The following is a 21,383-nucleotide window of genomic DNA, read 5'->3' on the forward strand; positions in this document are numbered from 1 at the left end:
TTTTCTTTTGACTTGTGGCTGATTTTTGTGTTTGTTTGTTTGTTTTCTTCCTAACAATTACTCCTTTCCTTTTGCAAAAGAATACCTTAGGGTGTAAAGCACTCGACCATCGTTCCAAATTCTCAGCATCCTGTTGGGGGTGGTGATCCAGTGTGCATCAGCCTTTTTGGAATTTCTGAAGAAAGTGTCTGGAATCCAGATTTTCCCCACCATGTTGCTGTTCAATCGGAGGACTTTAATGGTGCTGTTAAATTTCAAACGTCGGTCATACCATGTTTGTGCAAAAAATATATCAATAGTGTATTCCTGTTTTAATGAAATGATAAAACAGAAAATTTGTACACAGTAAGATTATATTGTTGGGTATTTGTATATTTCATTCCTGTTCTCTTTGCCAATCTGAAGCAAAGCTATCTTGGCTTTGAATAATCCAAAAGAAAGCTAGAGTTTTGCTGAGGAGATTACCATTTCAGCCATCTTTTGTAGATATGTTCGATACTTTTATGAAAACGTAGACCTGTCTAAGTGAGTTCTGGCAAAAGAGCATAGCCTTGATACAATCCTTTACTTTCCATGTCTATAGAGCAGAGCGTTGTGTTGTTTTGAACTGGCTAGTTCCTTACTGTGAGGGCTGTCTCCTACATTGTAGGATGTTTAGAAGCAATTCTAGCCTCTACTCCTTAGGTGACAGTAGCAAACCACAAACCCACACTCAATGTTGCCAGGTAATGACAACTAAAATTGCCTTCAGACACAGTCAAACATCCCCTGAAAGGGGAAAAAAAGTCCAGATTCAGAACCACGGCTATAGAGTGAAACAAAGTACAGAATACGCAAAAAAGTCCTAAGCAGGAAATCTGGAAACTCAGTTGGCCTATATTAAAATGGGGATCATAAAGAACCTAACTGGGTAGGCTGTGGTAGGATAGAAAAAGGATTAACAAAAGGTCCTTTGCATCACGCCTGGCAGAGAACAAACACCCAAGAAGAGGTTTTTTTTTCACTATTTACTTGTAATGTTCTTTTCTCTAAACAAGATGAAATTAACAATTAAAAATAATTTCTAATACTGTGCTAATCTCTATTACAAAATGCATTCTTAAATGCTATAGTGACAAATTACTGTAATTATTTCCATCAAGTATACATATCACTAAACTGGAGAGTGCTTTACTTCAGTAAAAGAAAAGCAGGTATGGTGTGAAATTCAGACCATTAGGCCTGAGTCTTTTGTCTCATTCACATTGTTCTGTTTTCTTTCCTTGCACCACCTCCCACTGGGTGTCATTGTGATTAGCTACATTTCTAACCCAGAAAGCCATTCTACCCTTGTTCACTATTTAGTTTCCTTTTTACAGTCTACAAGTAATGAGGAAAGAACCTGTTTTATGAAATCCTTTGTCAACCAATTAGTGATGTGCCCGTAGAAAGAATAATTAATTAATTTATATTCTGCATTTTGGCAAGAAAAGCCATGAATAAAAAACTTTGAGTCTTAAAACCAATATTTCACAATCTTTTATCCTAGAACAGTTCTGGGGACTGTTATTCCTAAAACAAGAAAGTTCTACATTTCAATAAACTATCTATATAGCTTCTAATTCTTAGATATTTATAATTTATTTCAGAACTCTAAATATTCTGAGAATTATGGCTATAAAGAAGTTAGAATTTGTTTAATGATTAAACAAGCAAACTTATTAGCTTGGAGTATGCAGGTGATGGTATATCACCTCAAGTGGCATATTAATCTCTTTTCTGACTTAGCAGAGCATCTTTATTGCTAGTTTGGTAAAAATGGTTTTAAAGTTATAGTATCACTATATTATATCATATATAATATTGTATAATATAGAATATTATATTACATTACGTTATGTTGTACTTCATTCTGCTCTACTCTATTTTATGTTCTCTATTATATGATATTTTGGACTCCAGTCTAGTTTTGTATTTCACATTTGGGTAGAAAGTGTTACATAAGAACAGAATTACATTTATTATTACATCTGACACTATTTTATCTGAGAAACATTTCTGATTTGAACAAAACTGTCAATATTCTAATAAGTATTTGAGTACTATATCCTATTTTGTAGTCAGTAGCACTTGGCAAGTAAACACCGATTGATGAATTTCAACAGCATAGCGTGTTTACACAAATTAATTATATATATAATCCTACTTAATTCTCATAACAAAAATAGTTAACATTTAGTTATCTTCATATTACAAGAAAAAAAGGATCTGGATGACTATCTTTCACTTCTAAAGTTTTAAACTTAAACTTTTTACTGGCATGTTTCTTGCTATTTCCATGACATCGCATTTTCTCTCAACATGCTAATAAAATAGACAAAGAATTTTACTTGGAAACTCACCATATTGATAGCATTCACTGGACCAATGCTATTCACATACATGTCTGTGTGAATTAATGTTGGTTTCACTGTAAAGAGAAACATAGAAATGTGTGCACGTAGACAGGTGCAAGATTTTAATGTTTTAATCTTTGTTTTCTAGAATAGATTTATTTAGCTACATTAGAAGTAATTTATTCACAACTAATTTGGTACCAGTTACTAATTCACCACATTTGAATAACTATTTTGTTTTCAAAGAAATACCTTTTTTAAGCATGCACATGCAAGAAGCACGCATAGTAGAGTTTTGAAACCAATTATCCTTTTAAAACTAACATAAAAATGAATAAATTAGAAAATGCTTCTCTTAGCTTTTCTCCATCTTTCTCTCAGATATTGTGAATTTTACCATGTTTCTTTCAAGCTCTGAAATTGACTTGAGCATGTCCCTGACTTGACCCATATAGAAAAATAATTGCTTAATAACTCAGAAAAAAATAAGCATTCAGAACATGAAGTGAACATAAAGAGCAAACTGGTAATATAAATTGGTTTTGGATCACAGTTCCCTGTTGATTCCTTTAATTACCACAATATCCTCACACACTTCTCACCAACACAAAATTAATCTTCCTTGATGATTTATTGTACACTGTGATACCACAGATAATATGAGAAAACCATATGGAAACCCATTACATACCTATTTGTCAGAGAAGACTGATATTAAAAATCTGTAGTATAATATCCATGACTAAATGCATGGTCCCCATTTTTATTTAACGTTTAATGAACAACAAGAGCATTAGTCTCTTCTTTATTTTTTTCCTTGAAAGTGTCATGTCCTAACTCACCGTGGTGGACTGAAGTGTCTATAACTGGCATTCACATTCTTGCCTTCTCCTGGGTGAGGCTATTCCTCCACCTCTCAACTTTGGGCTGGATCATCTGATTGGCTTTAGATAATAGTATATATATAAAAGTGAATGTACCAGTGCTAGGCCTAAACACTCAGCCTCATGAGATTCTACTTACTCTCTGGCTGTTTTCTACTACTATGAGAAGGGTTATCCTAGCTAGGCGCTGGTCCCAGGAGTAGAACGAGGAACATGCACAGTACAGTTCCCCTAAATAAGCAGTTCCAGCTTGCTTTAGCCTAGATTAGTATATCTCTCAGGGGGGTATTACACAAATGTTTGTTGTCATATGTCATTGAGATTTTCTGGTTGTTTGTTACACAAAAACAGGTAAACAACCTATCCACTCTTTACTATTATTGACTTGTTTGATTTGTTTATGTTACTTCATAAAGGGGTCATTGCTTTTTTTTTTTCTACAATTTCTGTCTGAGATATCTAGGAATATTTGAATTTCTAACTCTAGCTCTCAAGCTTCACTTGAAAATAATATTTCTTCATTTTGAATTTATTGACACTCCCCCCACTCCTAGGCCGGAATGCTATTTAATCACTACTTTTACAACATATAAAAAAGTATAATTTAAATCTTCCTTGCTCTTGAACTACACTGATGGTTTTTTTCTAACAAAGTACACATGTTTATGTGCTCCTATCTATAGCACAACACAAAAGACTTTAACAAACCTCCTATATCAGGCCGAAGTTTATTGTCATATCCTTCCAGCAGGTTGTTTAAGATGACAGTGACATCACCCTCAGGAACTTTTGGAGTCAAGACCCATGTTTTGTTAGAAGCATAATCTTCATAGTCATCATCAGATTTTTGGCTAGTGAAGCTAAGAAAAAAACATATTGGTCAAAAACATATAGATTATACTCAAGTTGACTTTTATCCACAGACCACCAGTGGAAAAGAAGAAATAAAGCAGGATTAAAGCAATGTTTAAACTGAAAAGTCTTACTTGAGGGTTATTCTAATTAAACTGCACAGATGGAGACTAAATGTATTCAAGTGCACACTTCAGGTTTTCAGAATTCTTTGCCCTCCCATGTACAAATAAACCATGTTTTGCCAGTTACTTTTACTTTTCCCATATTTGATATTCTTTCTGCCTACTTCCCAGTCTCCTGAAGGAATTATAAGGAAACTATTTGTGTGAAAGTGATGGTTAAATGACCATACGTAGTCTAAGAATTCAGGTATAATGTCTCCTCTTTCCTCCTTTGAAGAGTTCACTTGCCTCAACTTATTAATGAAAGTAAGAGACTGATAATTAGCTTCCCTCCCACGAACTGCTAGACCTGCCTCTCCCCACTAACTTGAACACTAAGGAGAGCGCACAGTCTCTCTGCCTTTGCTTCCTCCACGGTGTATTTATGTGTATTTTTTCCCCTCACTAGCACTGAAGGCAAGGGCGGTTCTTTTATCTTTGGTTGTGAAGAACCCGGTACTATGAAGAAGAATGTGGTTACAGACTTTAAACCACCCTTTATCATGGCAAATATTTCTAAGCTGGAAACTCATACCAATGGTTAATATACTACAGTCATAGAAATGAAATGACCTGTTATAACTGATCAAAAAGCCACACAATGTTCTTTGATTGTATTTGCTATACCCAAACCTGTCAGAAACCCCTTCAGCAACTGGGCTGGAAGCCACCTGAGAATGACTCCGGAAGGGGACTGGAATTCCTATAGCTTACCAATCCCCTTAGCCCAAGTCCCAGGGCAACCCCGCCAAGATGATGATATTTTCCAGATCCAGGGGCAACGCACACCCTTGCAAAATCTGCCATTTTCATTTTTATCAGCACCGAATGAATATTGGTTACTTTTGTAGTTTAGAGTAAAATTAAAAAAAAAAAATACAAACTTAAAATATAACATTTCCCATCCCTGCCCCCATCTTTACCTTATATTACTAAGCATATAGTATAGAATGAATTTTGACAGCTATGACGTAATTGCCACATTTACCTTGAATAAATAAATGTATATATTCATATATTCTCAAGTCAGATTTACACCTTTCTTCAGTCATACTCAGTCATCAAGTATATATACTTGTCATCAAGTATATATACTTGCACAAGGTAGTTAAATATACATACCTATGTGTGTATGTGTGTGTGTACACATGAATGCACATATATGTTTTATATACTTCATATATATAGATCTTGATGACTAAATATTGCAGAAGATGATTATGTGATTAATCTGATTTGAAAGTAAGGATAGAGGATGAAGTCTTAGGAGTAATTACTGTCATGGGTCAACTTAGTGATTACAGTAACCTCTTTTTTTCATTCCTTTAAAGTTTTATGACTAGGAAACATCATGAAAATATATCTGCAAAAGGCCTAACATACTGTCTTACATCTTGCACTTTAGTGAGCATAGGAAGTTTAAAGGAGCATTAATTTCACACAGTGCCCATAGTGGGTATAATGGGCTGGGCAATGCTTCCGTCAGCTCTCAGAGAGAAAACCCTCCATGCAAGCAGAGGCCAGTGTCCTGCTAGAAAAAAAAAAAAAAAAAAAATCCCTCTTGGGCCTCAATTCATCATTTCTCCAGAGCACTGCTGAACTCTGCCTAATAAAACTTTAATCCCCTGACCCAAATCTTCCTGGTTTAGGGAAAGAAAAAAAAAAAAAGGCTCTCTGGCAAAGTAATTTTCAAATCCCTCCAATAACTCTTGAGAAAAGAATATGATTGGTTCGTCAGATACCATAATAGAATTTATTACAGTTTAAATTGTTCATGCAAAACTGCCTTTTCAAAAAATCTATCTCATTCTCTCTCTCTCTCCTCTGTCTCCCTGTCTCTCTCTCAGGTCTATAAGACACATGCACCCTATTAATTTTTCTTCAAGAAAAGGGGATATGTACTAAATTGTTTGATGTGTTTGTTTATGACACCTCCCACGCCAACAAATAAATGAGTCAAGTATAATGCTGTTGTGTTACCGTCATTACTACTGTCTCGCAGATCAGGAGGGAAAATACGTAAAGTGAAAAGATAAGGGATACTTTTTTAGAAGTAAGACTATTTCCAGAATTGCTCCAACAATTCCTTCAGAGTCATCACCTAGTTTTTTTTCACACTTCAGGATGTCTACTTAGCCATCGAGAGGTAAAATAGAGTACTTAAGAGTATATATTTGGGAATCAGGAAATGCTAGTTCTGTTTCTGGATTCTTGTCTTGCCTGACACTTACTGTTAACGGCTTTGGGGAAGTTATTTAACCTTGCTAAGCCTCAAAGTTTTCATCTTTAAAATAAGTTTAATATTAGTTTTCATATTACATTCTTGTGTAAGGTTAAGACAATGCTTAAGTGCTTAGCACAGTGCCTGACACACAGTACTGAAAATAAATCCATGACAATTACTATATTATTAATGAATCAGTAGCATAATTCATTAATAATGGAACAAATATTATTATAAACATTATATTAATCATTTTATAAAGTGACCACTGATAGATTTATAACACCAGCTCCAAACATGTACCAAAACCCTACATCTACATATGTTGCTTCAAGACTTTTAATTCAATATGGGTTGAGGAGAACTAAAAACAAATGTTTGTCAGGAAGAAAAATCATGGTGTCTACACTATAAATAAATAAAGTTATTCTTTTCCACAGTTTTTCCAGCTGAGGTCTAAATTAAAGGAGCTGATGCATAATCTGGGATTGTTTCCAGATTTGTCTTTAAGAAAGGAACTTCTTTTATTAAAGTTATGCTTTTTCTTTCTCTAGAGTGCTTTGGACATAAAAACCTCTACATTCACAGGTAGGCTCTCTAGGAATAATGAAGTCTTACCATCAGATGAGACATTCTGTGGAATTGTAGGCTCCGTAAGAATGTCTGGGCAGAAACAGATTGATAATAATTTGAGGAATTCACTCAACAGTTGAGTGGGTAGAGAGCAAACATATTTGAACTTCTGGCTAAAGGTACTTACCTACATGGAACGGCCTTTAGAAGTTATTACTCCTCCTGGTGCCACATAATTAAAAATATATTCTTACAGAGTAAAATAACTGAAATGAAACTTATCCTTCAATTAGCTAACCATAATAAAAACATTTTTGTCATCTGAGTGATAGTTTCTGAGTGATAGTGTCAGAAAAGAATGTGAAGTTTTCATCTTTGAAAACATTCAAAAAAATGGTTAGAAAATCACCTTATTGAGAGCCTGGGGCCACAGCAGCAACATCGCCTGGGAGCTTGCCAGAAATGCAGAGCTTTGGGACCCACTCAGACCCTGGAATCAGAATTGCTATTTGAACAAGTTTCACAAATGATTCATATGCATATTAATATTTGAGGATCTCAGTTATAGAGTGGTTGTATCAGTGGCACATATTCCTGGCTCTGTGTGTATGTGTATGTGTATGAGTATGTATACGTGTATATGTACTTGTATGTGTACATGTATGTGTATGGGTTGGAGTGGGATTTTTTAAAATAAAAATTCTCAGGTTCCTGCTTTAGATCTAAATCTGAATCTCCATGTTGTATATTAGATTATTCATTTTTATTCTCATCATTACAGTTTTATGCATAATTTGAATTTAGGCATGATTACAAACATGAATTCATACTTGTAATTAGAAGTAAAAATCAATCCTATTTAGAAGAACAAAAGTGGCTTATAAAACACAACAAATACTGCATACAGATTGTTCAAGGAGAGGTTGCTGACAATTTAACAAGATTCTAGACATTTTAATTTTGGTACATATTCTGGATGTTTGCCATTGTGAAAATTAGTCATGCAGTTTCTGGAATTTTAAATTTCCACCTAGGTATTTCAGATTTCTATATATTTAATAAAGCTCTCAGTTTACGGGTAGAGGAGGAAAATCTAGTCATTGCCCAGGATAGTAGAACAGCAAATATTTGGATGAGAAATAAAGGCATTTGTCTGCTTGTTCAGATGTCTTTAAATCTATTGGTGTTTGATATAATAAAGACTGAATATATATTTATCCTTCTCTAACGCAGGTAAGTAGTTGAATTTTAAAAATTGATTATTTGTATTCTTAAACTATTTTTATATTTTTAGTGTTTCCTTCTTTCATAACGTTGGTTTCACTAATATTTGTTTGGTACAATTTTTGGTTTACTTTTTAATAAGTGCAATGAGTTTATATGCAAATTATTTTATAGGTCAAAACAAATCTCTCAAGACATACACACAGGAAAATGATACCTTTGACCTTTTCTAATAAAAATCCCCACGCATTGGATTTTCTGCTCCATTGTCACCTCTAAATTGTGAATATCCACTACTTATATCTCATAAATCTCTATTCCTTCCTTTACCACATGCACAGGGACTCATTGCTACTCCAGATTCCCATGAGACTGTAGATTCCACTGGGAAACCCATGCCCCAAAAGTATCATTAATACAGGAATCTCTTGTTCCCTACATTATCATGTTAACTGAGAGTTAACTGAGTTCTGAAAATCAGGCCAAACTCCAGAATCTTTGCATGTAACTGTCCTTTCTGCCTTCAACCTTTCCTTTGCTCCACTCCTCAATCTACTACTTAGCATGTTTCAATAAAAGCATCTAATCATAGAGACCATTTCTGAATATCTTATCTACATTTCTTGTCCACCCACCCATCATCTGTTCTACCAGGAGATTGTTTCATAGAATTTATCACAATGTGCATTTACTGACTTGTTTATTATCTGCCTTCATTACTAAACTATAAATTTCATGAGTGTATGCTCAATGAAGATTTTTGGAAATGATTTTTATGCTCACCAGTTTTCCTCAGAGAAGTAATAGTATTAAAAATATTCGCTATGTTCTAGGTATAACCTTAATAAAGATTTCACATACATTCTCTCACTTAATCCTCAAAACACTGATATTCCTGTAATTATTCCTGTTTTACAGATAAAGAAGCACTGTTACAATCACAATTGTCACTTTAGTTGGCTAAAACTAAACACTGAACCATTATTCTTTATGACTTTGAGAAAGAAATCAAGACCAAATAATCTACAGCTATACATTCATTAAACAATAAGATCACCCAAAATAAATGATTGTTCCAGTTCATTTTCCCTTAGGACAATACATTAGTTGATGCCTGAGTCCAATAAAAGACATGATGCCTTTAGCACAAAGTTAATAACGTTCAGATTTCATAAACTTGCCACTGCAGATACCAATGATTTGATCTCACCACACTGAGGAATAAAAGCAAAGCTTGCAATTTAACATAATGGATGTGATCATCTGCCTCATTTAAACTCTTTCCTCTGTTTGAAAAACAATGTATATAACAGAGACAAGACACACATATAAGCTAGTTCAGTTTAAAGGATGTCCTTCAGCCACTGCAAAAGATGGAGTTTGGTAAACAGTGTAGGAACAGGCAGAGTAGGTGAGTGTACATCCCCAGAAGGCAAAGGGAACTCAGTATATTGTGGTAAGGGAGACTCCACGCAGTACTATCCGGGAGGACTGGCTACTCTTTAGAGACATAGTGGTGTTCAATGGACAGGGCTATTGGGGCGCTAGTTGCTTCTTCATATAGGTCCTTCAGTGGCCTGTGGGATTTTATTCCTCCCAGTGAGGACATGCAAATTCCCTGTACAAAACCTATTCAGAGGGTGCTCTATGCATAAGTGGGTACACGTGAGTGTGTACATGCAAAGAGGGTAGAATTAGGACAGGAAAGTAAACCATTCGGCTAACAAATTGTCCTACTTAAAATGTTTTTCTCACCTCACATCCTGTTTAATTTTTTTGATATTAGGCTAACAGCTGTTGGTGTGTTTGGCTGAATCAATTATCAGACACTTACTTTGCAATATACAAAATGCAAATTGTTTGCTTTATTAACAGCCACAAATGATGCATATCAAATAAACGTCTGTGGGATTTTATTAGCTAAGATGAATTTGATTGTAAGTATCACAACATTCAAACTAAATTGGGAGACACTAACAGGTATAATTTTAAATCCTGAGGTAAGATGAGCTTCTGGGAGTTTCGACTCAGTTCCTTAACTATGTATTCAAAATCTTAGATTTTTTTTCTATCTCTCTCTTCTATCCTCCATGGTGTCAACTTCACCCCAAAGAAGGATCTATGTAGTCACAAGATTCTGGCAACAGCTTTTCACCTCTATGCTTCTTTGTATGTATCCACAAAAACAGAGAGATAGACTTTTCCAAAAGCTCTCTCTAAAAGAAGAAAAGAGTCACTTTTCTAAAAGCCCCCCCCTCCAAAAGCCTCCTGTTTTTTAATATCACTAGCCTAAATGAGATCAGACACATTACACTGATATCAGTGGCTAGAGAATGAGAAAATGATAAATATTTAACCTTCATTATATAAATCTACCACTAGCATAAAATATGAAAACAGTTTCCCCAAAAGCACATGAGTTTCACAGATACCAAATTAAAACTGTGATAGTTCAGAAGGTGAGAAGGAAAAATGTGGAGAGGCAGTGACTACGCTCGTTGTGGAGAGTAGAACAGAAATAAATAATCAATGTCAGGTTACATCGAAATTATCATTATAGTTTATTTTCTATGGATTACACCTCCCTATCATAGTTTACTGTTTTTATTCTTTGCCTCAACCCTTCTTAAATAAAAGGGAAAAGATGTAGAGTAAATAGGACTCTATACTGCTGGAGGGAAAATATTTTGGCATGATCTGCTAATAATGAACATTTTGTGGATTCTATAACCCAGAAATTTAATCTCTTGATTATTTCCAAAAGGAAATGCATTAACACATCTACTTAAAGACACGTACAAGAAAATACATAGTTGCATTATTTGTCACATACAGGAAAAAATAGAACTCAAATCAACAGTAAAATTGATAAATAAAATAAGGCTTGTACACATAATGAAATATTGTACAACAGTTCAAATTTGTGAAACATTGCTACATGCAGCAACATAAATTTGAAAAATGAAAATCTGAGCAAAAGATGTCTGGACATTTATATACATGGACAAATATGCAATACTTCTGTTACATAAAATTTAATGACAAGAAAAATTACCTGTAGTGCTCAAAGTCAGGACAGCAGTTATTTGAGGTAAGAGAAATAGGACAGAAATTAGGAAGCAAAGAAGATGTTTTCTGGGGCATTGGCAATATTTTATTCTCAGACATAGTTGGTAACTACATGGGTTTTTATTTCAGTGTTTGATAATGCATTGAGTTATATTTTAATCTTCCATGCTTTTTATACATTAATACTTCTTAAGAAAACAAACTAAACGCCTGTAATCCCAGCACTTTGGGAGGCCGAGGCGGGCGGATCACAAGGTCAGGAGATCGAGACCATCCCGGCTAACACGGTGAAACCCCGTCTCTACTAAAAACACAAAAAACTAGCCGGGCGAGGTGGCGGGCGCCTGTAGTCCCAGCTACTCGGGAGGCTGAGGCAGGAGAATGGCATAAACCCAGGAGGCGGAGCTTGCAGTGAGCCGAGATCGCGCCATTGCACTCCAGCCTGGGGGACAGAGCAAGACCCCGTCTCAAAAAAAAAAAAAAAAAAAAAGAAGAGAAAACAAACTAATCAAGTTTAGCTATGAAGGTTAAAAGCAGAGCATTAAGCACCTAAGGACAAGAACTGCTTCTGTCTTCAAAGGTGTTGTTTTCTAAAACTTTTTAAGTGTCTGGCTTTTGGCAAGGCACCCAATGAATAGTTTTCAAAACGTGAGTATTCATTTTTTAAAAGAAGATTCAGTATTTGTGGAAATCAACTTAGTAAGTAGCTCACTCTCTTTATATATGTGCCCATGTAACAATTAGAGTTAATACTAAAAGGAGCTGCCTATATAAATCGCTATTGTGTGGTTGCCATTGCTCTCTTCATCAAGTGCTGATGATTCTCTGCACGGGAAAACTCAAATGACATATGTTTAAAACATTTTTTAAACTGTAATGAAACAAAGCATGCACGAGTATGTTTATTGCAGCACTATTCACAATGGCAAAGACATGGAATCAACCTAAATGTCCATCAGTGATAGACTGGATAAAAAAAAAATGTGGTACATCTACACCATGGATGAGTATGCAGCCATAAAAAAACAATGAGATCACGTCCTTTGCAGGGACCTGAATGGAGCTGGAGGCCATGATCCTTATGAAACTAACACGGGAACAGAAAAGCAAATACTACATATTCTTACTTATAAGTGGGAGCTAAACAATGAGGACACGTGAACAAATAGAGAGGAGCAACATGCACGGGGGCCTCTCAGAGTGTGAAGGCTAGGAGGAAGGAGAGGATCAGGAAAAATAACTGATGAGCACTAGGCTTAATACCTGCGTGATGAAATAATCTATACAACAAACCCCCATAACACAAGTTTACCTACAGAACAAACCTGCACTTGTACCTACCGCTGAACTCAAAATAAAAGTTTTAAAAAAAGCAAAAAAAAGAAAAAAAAGTACTAAAAAAAAAAAAAAAATGAAACAAAGCCAAAGTTAACGCAAGAACAAATCCTAAAGTCACGTCAGCTGTCCATGGCTGCTGGGTAGGACAGAAAGAAAAATGTGCATGCTAAATTGTGGTTAGAAAGAAATGTAGACAAATGATTCTTAAACTGGAGTATTTCTCATTTATCTCTTTATAAAGCATTCAGTAGAATTATTTACAACACGTTAAAAATAGTATTTTCACTTTGTCATTCGTGTATACCTTTCTACAGAATAAAAGCTACGATGGGCCGGGCGCGGTGGCTCAAGCCTGTAATCCCAGCACTTTGGGAGGCCGAGATGGGCGGATCACGAGGTCAGGAGATCGAGACCATCCTGGCTAACACGGTGAAACCCCGTCTCTAATAAAAAAATACAAAAAATTAGCCGGGCGAGGTGGCGGGCGCCTGTAGTCCCAGCTACTCGGGAGGCTGAGGCAGGAGAATGGCGGGAACCCGGGAGGCGGAGCTTGCAGTAAGCTGAGATCCGGCCACTGCACTCCAGCCTGGGCGACAGAGCGAGACTCCGTCTCAAAAAAAAAAAAAAAAAGCTAAGATGACTTTGTTCTACTTAATATATGTACAAGGAAGCTCACAGTTGCATTGTCACATACAGAAATAAATAACACTCAAATCAGCAGTAAAATGGGTACATAAAATATGGCATGTACATATAATGAAATACTGTACAACAGTGCAAATTTGTGAAATATCGCTACATACAAAAATATTGACAGCCTCATAATCTGCATGACCTTGGGAAAACTGGGACAGCTTTTCTTGCACACTACACACTAACGTGGAAGATTTTAAAGGCAGTAACCTGAAGTGGGTTCATAAATATGTTGGTCTCATGCAGCATTTTTTTATCAGATGGTAGAACTTACACACTCTACTTGTCTTGTTATTGGACTCTAACGATAACACGGTGACAAAGTCAATGTAATAAAGAAGGCTTCCACTCTTTCACTCCAGAAACACACATACATTGCATTTCTTGCCATGTTCTATGAAAATCCAAGACCCATTTTAATCAGAGAAGATATGCAAACCATAAAAGAGAAGGACGTAATTATTTACCCTCAGGAAATATATCAAGCAAGAAATACTTTGTATTTCTTCATTTATATGATGACTAATACATTATAAATATGCAAGGTGCGGCAAATACTGAATTTTCAAAATAGGACATAGGTTAGTCATTCTTAACCCTGGCTGTGTGTTAATATTAAGTGGAGGGTTTAAAGAAATGCCGGTGCTGAACTCCTACCTCTTATACTGATTTAATTGGTCTCCATGAGACCAAGACTTTGGTATTCAACTAATTCTAAGGTGCAGCCGTAATTAAGAGCTACTGCAAGATAGTGTGACAGAACAACCTGGACTTTCTTTTCTTAGAGTAAATAATTACTTTGGTAACTGCTTTAGGTAAGCCAGATGTCACTTGCTATATTGCTTCATGGTAAACCGAAAATTCAAAATAGCATCATCCTCAATATTTTTGGGCTATTAAGATAGCCCTGTATTAGCATTTCCTAAAGCTTGGGACACCTGCTGTAGTACACAGACAATTTTAATTAAGTGTCACATAGGTATGGTATTAAAAGATATTGAAACATATAATTAGAAAGTTTTTCCCTTTTACATTTTCTTTCAGCATATCTAATTATACTGAGGGCAAAGTCTCGGTTTATTTCTAATTTATCTTTAGCCACTCTTTTCAATTTGCTAATCTGCCTTCTAAAGAGAGCAACAGCAAGCTTGGCATATCTGGGAGACCAAATACATAATTAAAATTTGATAACATTGTTCTGGTATCATTGAATTTACTTTGCTGTTGTCTTCTAATATGAAAAGTGACACTGATTTCCAGTTTGTATTGTTTTATTAAATGCATTAAATAAAATAATCTTACTAAAAACTACTTTGTTTTATGAAAAAAGTTCAGTCATAAATGATTGTGTATTACTTAGATGTGGCAGAAAACATTGAATTTGGGAAACAGTGACTTACAGATTTAGATTTCTTGATCCTTCACTAAACGGCTTATATTTGAGACTCTTTTTTGAAAACAGTTGCAGATGGAAAGAAGTACAAAGTATAATGCTGATATCAAAACACTCCTTATCTATTTAAGGAGACAAATACCTGAACAGCTAGAAAAACAACAACGCTTAAATAACAATGCAAGACAATACCCAAAACGTTCTCACATTGTAGAACACGACTTAACTCTGTCTGTCAGCACCTCCAACTTGACATTGAGGTTATTTCTATCAATGGTTTTTTTGCATTCACTTTCAAATCTCAATTTATGTGGGTAAGAAGAAAATTTTCTTCTAGAATACAAAATATTTTGAGGAACTGATAAAACTTTTGATTCTTCCTCTAGCAAAAATGTTCATATATATAAACATGAATAATTTTTTAAATATTTGCAAGGAGTCCACAGATGGATAGGAGATTTTCTGTGCACTTTCACGTGACACATGAACAAAAGATTAAACTGTCTCAGATTTAGAATCATTTAAAGGTCACTGAGAACAAGTGTATGAAAATGAAGGCTGGTTCCATATTTAGGCAGATATTCAAATGTATCAAATGTATTTGAAAATTCATATTGTTCTATGGTGACAGGAAATGAAATATTCCAATTTTATTTTCATGTTTAGATGTTTGAAATGATAGAGCAAAATTTTTCAGATAGTTGATTAAATTTTCATTTTCATACACTAGTTTTAACAACACATGTGTGTACATCTGAATGACCATAATTCTGGAAATTTTTCTTATTCATCTTTCTTATACTTTTCTGTTTGTTTCTTTCTTTTCTAAAATTGTGCTAAAACTTTATTTTCAGATTCAAGGTAAACAAATGCCAAAACTGTCCTCGTGGTCAGGGCCAATTCTAGAAGACTACTACTAAGTTTTCATTGACTCTTTATAGATAAAATATTTTCTCAAAATCAAGGTTTTATTGTTCACTTTAAAAGTTAATCAAGTCATTTCTTACCCTTATCTTTTAGTCTTGTTGTTAGTACTGTTCTTGTTCCTCTTTCCTCCTACTCTCGTTATATAAATAGCTTATTTTTATCTCTATATAATATGAATTTACATAACTAGGAATTATGAATACTCCAGATTATAGAAATTTGTGTTCATTCACTCGTTTGTGTTTATTCACAGACATCTCTTATGAGCTAAGCACTATTCTTAGCACTTAGAATTATTACTTTTTTTAAAAGTTCCATATTCAGAGTGAACAAATTAGTTCTTCATGAACCCATTTTGGAAAGTCCAAAATTACATTTGTTCCTGGAATTCTGGAACAATACAAAAAAAATCCCCAATGAAATTTGAAAGCATCCTAACTTCACCCCAATTTTAAGCATGTGTTAAGTCAGAAAGGTTTATATAATAGAAGAGGGCTGTTTGTGTAATTTACAGATTTACAAGTTTAAATCTTTTAACACACAATAAGGCTAAAAGCCTTAAATTATTATGAATTCATATTAGAAAATGAGAGTGCCTTAATGAAATAACAAGATAAGTTACCGTCTTTGCTGGCAGTATATTACCATCTCTTACACACGGCTGCAACACTAATGTGCATTTTGTAAAATTAGGCTTTTATAGAATCCATACTTCTTCCCCCATCTTCCCTATTATTACTTTCTCTAGTCTTTCTAACATCATCGGGTACATAATCACCAGTAGTATCAAAGCAGAACACGTAACCATTGAAAAGTTCATAATTAATTCAATCAAGAATGTACTCTCAAGGGAAAAAAAAAAAAACTCCATTTTGTCTAGAAAACTGAACGTGATCATTTTTATGTAAGCGTTTCTGGAAAAAAAAACTTAGCTAGACAGTCACTGTGTTTTAAAATCTGGTATTCTGTAAGATAAGTTTTTAATTATCCCATGTAAATATTTAGGAGTGGAATTACTGTGTAATATATTAAGTGTGTGTTTAACCTTATAAGAAATTTCAAAACAGTTTTCCTGAGTAGCTATACCACTTTCATTCACACTAGCTATGTAGTTCGAGTTGCTTGACATCCTCACCACACTTGGTCTTGCCAGAGAGGTTTTTATTTTGCCCATTCTAATAGACGTGTGGTGATATCATATTATGATTTTAATTTGCATTTGTCTAACAGGTAAAGGCTAATGATGTTGAACCTCTTTTCTTGTGCTTATTTGACACCTCGACAACTTAGATGAATCTCAAAAGTATTAGGCTAAATGAACTGTATGTGTCTCTAATTATACTCTTGAAAGAAAAATCTTCAATGATGAATAACAGATCAGTTTCAAGGAGTAAAGGATTTGTTGTTGTTGTTGTTTGCTTTTGTTTTGTTCTTGTGAGTACCATAAGTACCACTCAAACCAAGAATACTGATTGGATGATGCTTATGGTACTTGAGAGAACTAATATATGTGTTAAAATGTATGTAAGTATACACTAAGAGGTCAATTATGCTGTATGATAACTTAAAAATACAATTATTATTCTGTAATCATCATTAAACTTTAAAAAATATTCTCTGCCATTAGATATTTGTGGAAATTTTCTAATAATAAAGTATGAGATAATTGGGCTTAAAATTTTAAAAATTTTGTGGGGAGAAATAAAATTTCATTAATGAACTAGTACTCTGGTTTCTTATTAATTTTGTATACAATTTTTAATCTCTGTCTTACTATTTGCCTGGATTTATACACAGATTAAGTTCAATAACAAATTTTATGGATAGGAAATAAGTATACTTTTGTCAGTAGTCTCTATGAGAATCCCTTAAAATTTTAAACATTCAATTAATGTCCAAATCATAATAATTAACTTGGAATTTAGCAATAGTCTTTGCCATTTATTAGACGCAAAGTATTTAGCTCTATAAAAACAAACCTATTTACACATTTACACACATTAGTTAAATATAATGCAATAATTTCATTACAATGCCATAAAATAAGTATGTTTTTAATCATTGACATAATAGTAAAATCAATAACTGGTTCTTGGTCTCGCTAAGATTTTGCAGTAGGATTTAGAACAACACGTTACATAACTCTGATGAAGCTAAAAGTCAGCGCTTGAGTTAATTGGCAAGCAACTGAAAACTGGTAGGTAAAATGCAACCCTCACCATTCCCCAGATTATATAGGTACACTTTTCCCTAAGAATGAAACTGTTAGTATTAGTATATGAAGTCTTACCCCAATCCAAACTCCTTCCCTAGAATACAATTCAAATTACTTACCATGGTTTTGAGACCATACATTAGGAAATAGTTTTCTGCCTCCCAAGTTCTTCCCCCTGACTGTTTCATTCTCAATCTATCTTCCAGCCACCTGTACCTTCTTTTCATACTTAAATTACACCAAGCGCTTATTTCTTTGGGGATTCTTGTACCTGCTGTTACTTATGATGATAATGGTCTTCCCTTCAATCTTTTCATTGCTGGGTGCCTTTCCTCCTCTCGTAGTCTCAACTTCTTATCCATTATTCATAACTGCCTTTCCTGGCCAGTATATGCAAAGTAAAATTTCCTGGATTATCTTCATCACACCGCACTTGTTATTTCCTCAATGCTATCACAATTTGAAGTTTATTTAATTTGTTTGTTTACTGTCTGCTTTCCCCCAGACAGCAAGGTCTATTTCCTAGTACAGTGCCATGCAAGTATTAGAAACTCAATAAACATTTATTGAAGACAGGAAGGCAGGAAGCAGGCAGGAAGGAATTTGTCCACCTTGCATTTATATTCATTCTGCATTTAACACATTACCTCAGAGCTCAACAGGGGCCAAATGGTATCTTATGTTAGCTTACTTCAGGGGAAAAATGAACAGAATCATGTGGGTTTATTGGTTTAAAACTGCAAAAATTAGCCAGGCATGGTGGTGCACCCCTGTAATCTCAGCTACTCAGGAGACTGAGGGGGGAGAATTGCTTGAACCTGGGAGGTGGAGGCTGCAGTGAGCTATCGCACCACTGCACTACAGCCTGGGCGACAGAGTGAGACCCTATCTCAATAAAAATAAGTAAATAAAATAAAAATAAATAATGTTTGAGTATAAGATGTATATCTGGGTACACAATTACCTTATATCAGAATCGATAAGTGAAGTAAATCAATATATAGGTATGACATTGTCTATAAGTAAATTTATAAAAGCAGTGTTATATATTATTACATTATATATAATCTATTATATTTTTAAAACTATGTCCTTCTTCTAGAATATAGGCTTTACAAGAGCAAGGATTCTGTTTGCCTTGTTCAGCACCATATCTTCAGCAGCTGGCACGGTGCTAGCAACATAGTGGGTAGGAATTAATAAAACGTGATTAACAAAATAACTAGTAATTCAGGAGGGTATAGTGTGGGTTACCTGAATCAGAGTATACAACTACAATCTCTAATTTTGTGCTTTATGTGCATTTGCACTTTTCTGATATATTTTATTAAAACTTAAACAACTGTTAAGAATCTGCTTGGTACATCACATACAACCTGAAGTAAAGGAGACTAAAATTGAATCAAGAAATCTCTCCATCCTCATATGACTTTCTAGAATTTACTGTGATGCTTGGTCATCAGAGAAATTGAGCTGCACATGCAAAGGGAAGTCGATCTCCCAAGAGGACTTCCATCATGGACCATGGAAACTGTGTAAATGGCCTGTTGAGCACAAGAGTACCTGGAAAATTACAATCAACTGTAATAGATGTTTTGAGGAGTATGTGAGTACTCATATATTTTTGTTTTTATGACACTGAGTTCATTTTATTTGCATTTTAAAAATTATTAATTATGTAATATTAAAGCATTTAATTTAAACAAATTTAATAAATTTAATGATTAATATATAAAATATGTTTTATGAGGTGACATGCACTGTGACTGAAAGGTTGTAGATTTTTGTTTGTCTAGACAAAGTCACTTTTATTATTTCAGGCTTTAAAATACAATAATTCGCTTAGCTAAATATCGTTCCACGTATGACCTCACTTTTTAAACTTTAAATAGAAAATACCTATGACAAAATTACATCTCAAACACTGAGCCATCACTCTGATGAAAATTCTGTATTGAAGAAAGATGACATGATTTAAAAAAATAGATAAGAGGTGGCCGGGCACGGTGGCTCACACCTCTAATCCCAGCATTTTGGGAAGCCGAGGCGGGCGGATCATGAGGTCAGGAGATCGAGACCATCCTGGCTAACATGGCGAAACCCCTTCTCTACTAAAAATATAAAAAATTAGCTGGGCTTGGTGACAGGCGTCTGTAGTCCCAGCTACTCCTGAGGCTGAGGCGGGAGAATGGCGTGAACCCGGGAGGCGGAGCTTGCAGTGAGCCGAGATTCCACCACTGCACTCCAGCCTGGACGACAGAGCGAGACTCCGTCTCAAAAAATAAATAAATTAATTAATTAATTAAAATAAATAAATAAATTAAAAAATACACACACACACACACACGCACATATGGTAAGCTGCTCTGAAAGCAATGCCTGTGAAAGGTGATAGGAAAATAAGCCCAGTGTTTAAAGGGATCTGATTAAGTTTAATGTGGCATAACACTATTTGTGAGGATACAATGAGAAGAGCAATTTGCAACCCAGAAGAAGGCCCTCACCAGAACCCAGCCATGCTGGCATCCTGATCTCAGACTTCCAGTCTCCAGAACTGAGAAACATATGTCTGTTGTTTATAGGCCATGTATTCTACGGTGTTTTGTTTTAGTAGCAGAAGCAGACTAAGGAATGAACTTCATGTAGATCCCTCCCATTATGCATCAGGATAGGTCTGTATCATCAACAGCATATGACAGAAGCAATGGTGTATAATTTTTGACACTTTATTGTAAAGACCATGGCTTTCATCTTGAAAACCCTCTCTCCCACTCCCTTCCTCCCTCCTTCTTTCCTCCCCCAATCCATTCTGTCTCCCCTTTCCAACTCTCCAACACCATGTAGAGCTCATAAGACAAGAAACTGAAACTTCCTTTTAATAGCCACATTGGAGTGAGCCTGAAAATTGATTTTCTAGCACCTTAAGATGGCCAGGACCCTGTTCAACAACTTGACTGCAATCTTATGAGAGATCCTAAGTTGCAATCACCAAACTACCCATTCTTGGATTCCTGCCCCTCAAACACTGCAAAATAAGAAGTATTTCTTATTTTTAATTGCTAACTTTTGAATAACTGGTGATGTAGAGTTAGATAACTAATGCAAAGACAGATGATATGTAAGGTTGCAATGACTTAAAGTAACTTAAACTGTCATACACTGAAATAGTGTTTTGCTAAATTTCTTACAATAAAATACATCCATGCTACGTCCTAGACATTTCATCAAGAGTAATAACAGATGCCTTCAGCATCACTTGTGCAATAACATCCATGACAGTTTGTTTTCAATTAGCTTCAAACTAGAAGCATCAAGGGGATACTGGGTAAATGTACTGTAATTCATACCATGGAATTCATAATAATGAAAAAGAACTCATGATATGTGCAAAAGTATTATATCTCAAAAATATTATGTTGAGCAAAAGAAGCTGGGCACCAAAAAGTAAGCAT

General features: G+C 34.8%; 1 protein-coding gene across 4 annotated transcripts in view; it reads right to left on the reverse strand.

Annotated features, from left to right (window-relative positions):
- The window catches only part of GABRG2 (gamma-aminobutyric acid (GABA) A receptor, gamma 2), a 101,541-nt gene that overhangs the window by 70,142 nt on the left and 10,016 nt on the right, over positions 1-21,383 (reverse strand). For 3 of the 4 annotated variants that reach the window (XM_011966659.1, XM_011966658.1, XM_011966656.1), the window contains exons 2-4: positions 3,968-4,119; positions 2,382-2,449; positions 86-306 (exon numbers count right to left, since the gene is read on the reverse strand). In XM_011966659.1, the coding sequence (XP_011822049.1) occupies positions 86-306; positions 2,382-2,449; positions 3,968-4,119 (441 nt within the window). Of the gene's footprint in view, positions 1-85; positions 307-2,381; positions 2,450-3,967; positions 4,120-14,996; positions 15,123-21,383 lie in introns of all 4 variants that reach the window. The other variant, XM_011966657.1, reaches the window with a different exon arrangement.

This window comes from Mandrillus leucophaeus, unplaced genomic scaffold (assembly GCF_000951045.1).
Source record: "Mandrillus leucophaeus isolate KB7577 unplaced genomic scaffold, Mleu.le_1.0 Scaffold77, whole genome shotgun sequence".
Taxonomy (NCBI): domain Eukaryota; kingdom Metazoa; phylum Chordata; class Mammalia; order Primates; family Cercopithecidae; genus Mandrillus; species Mandrillus leucophaeus.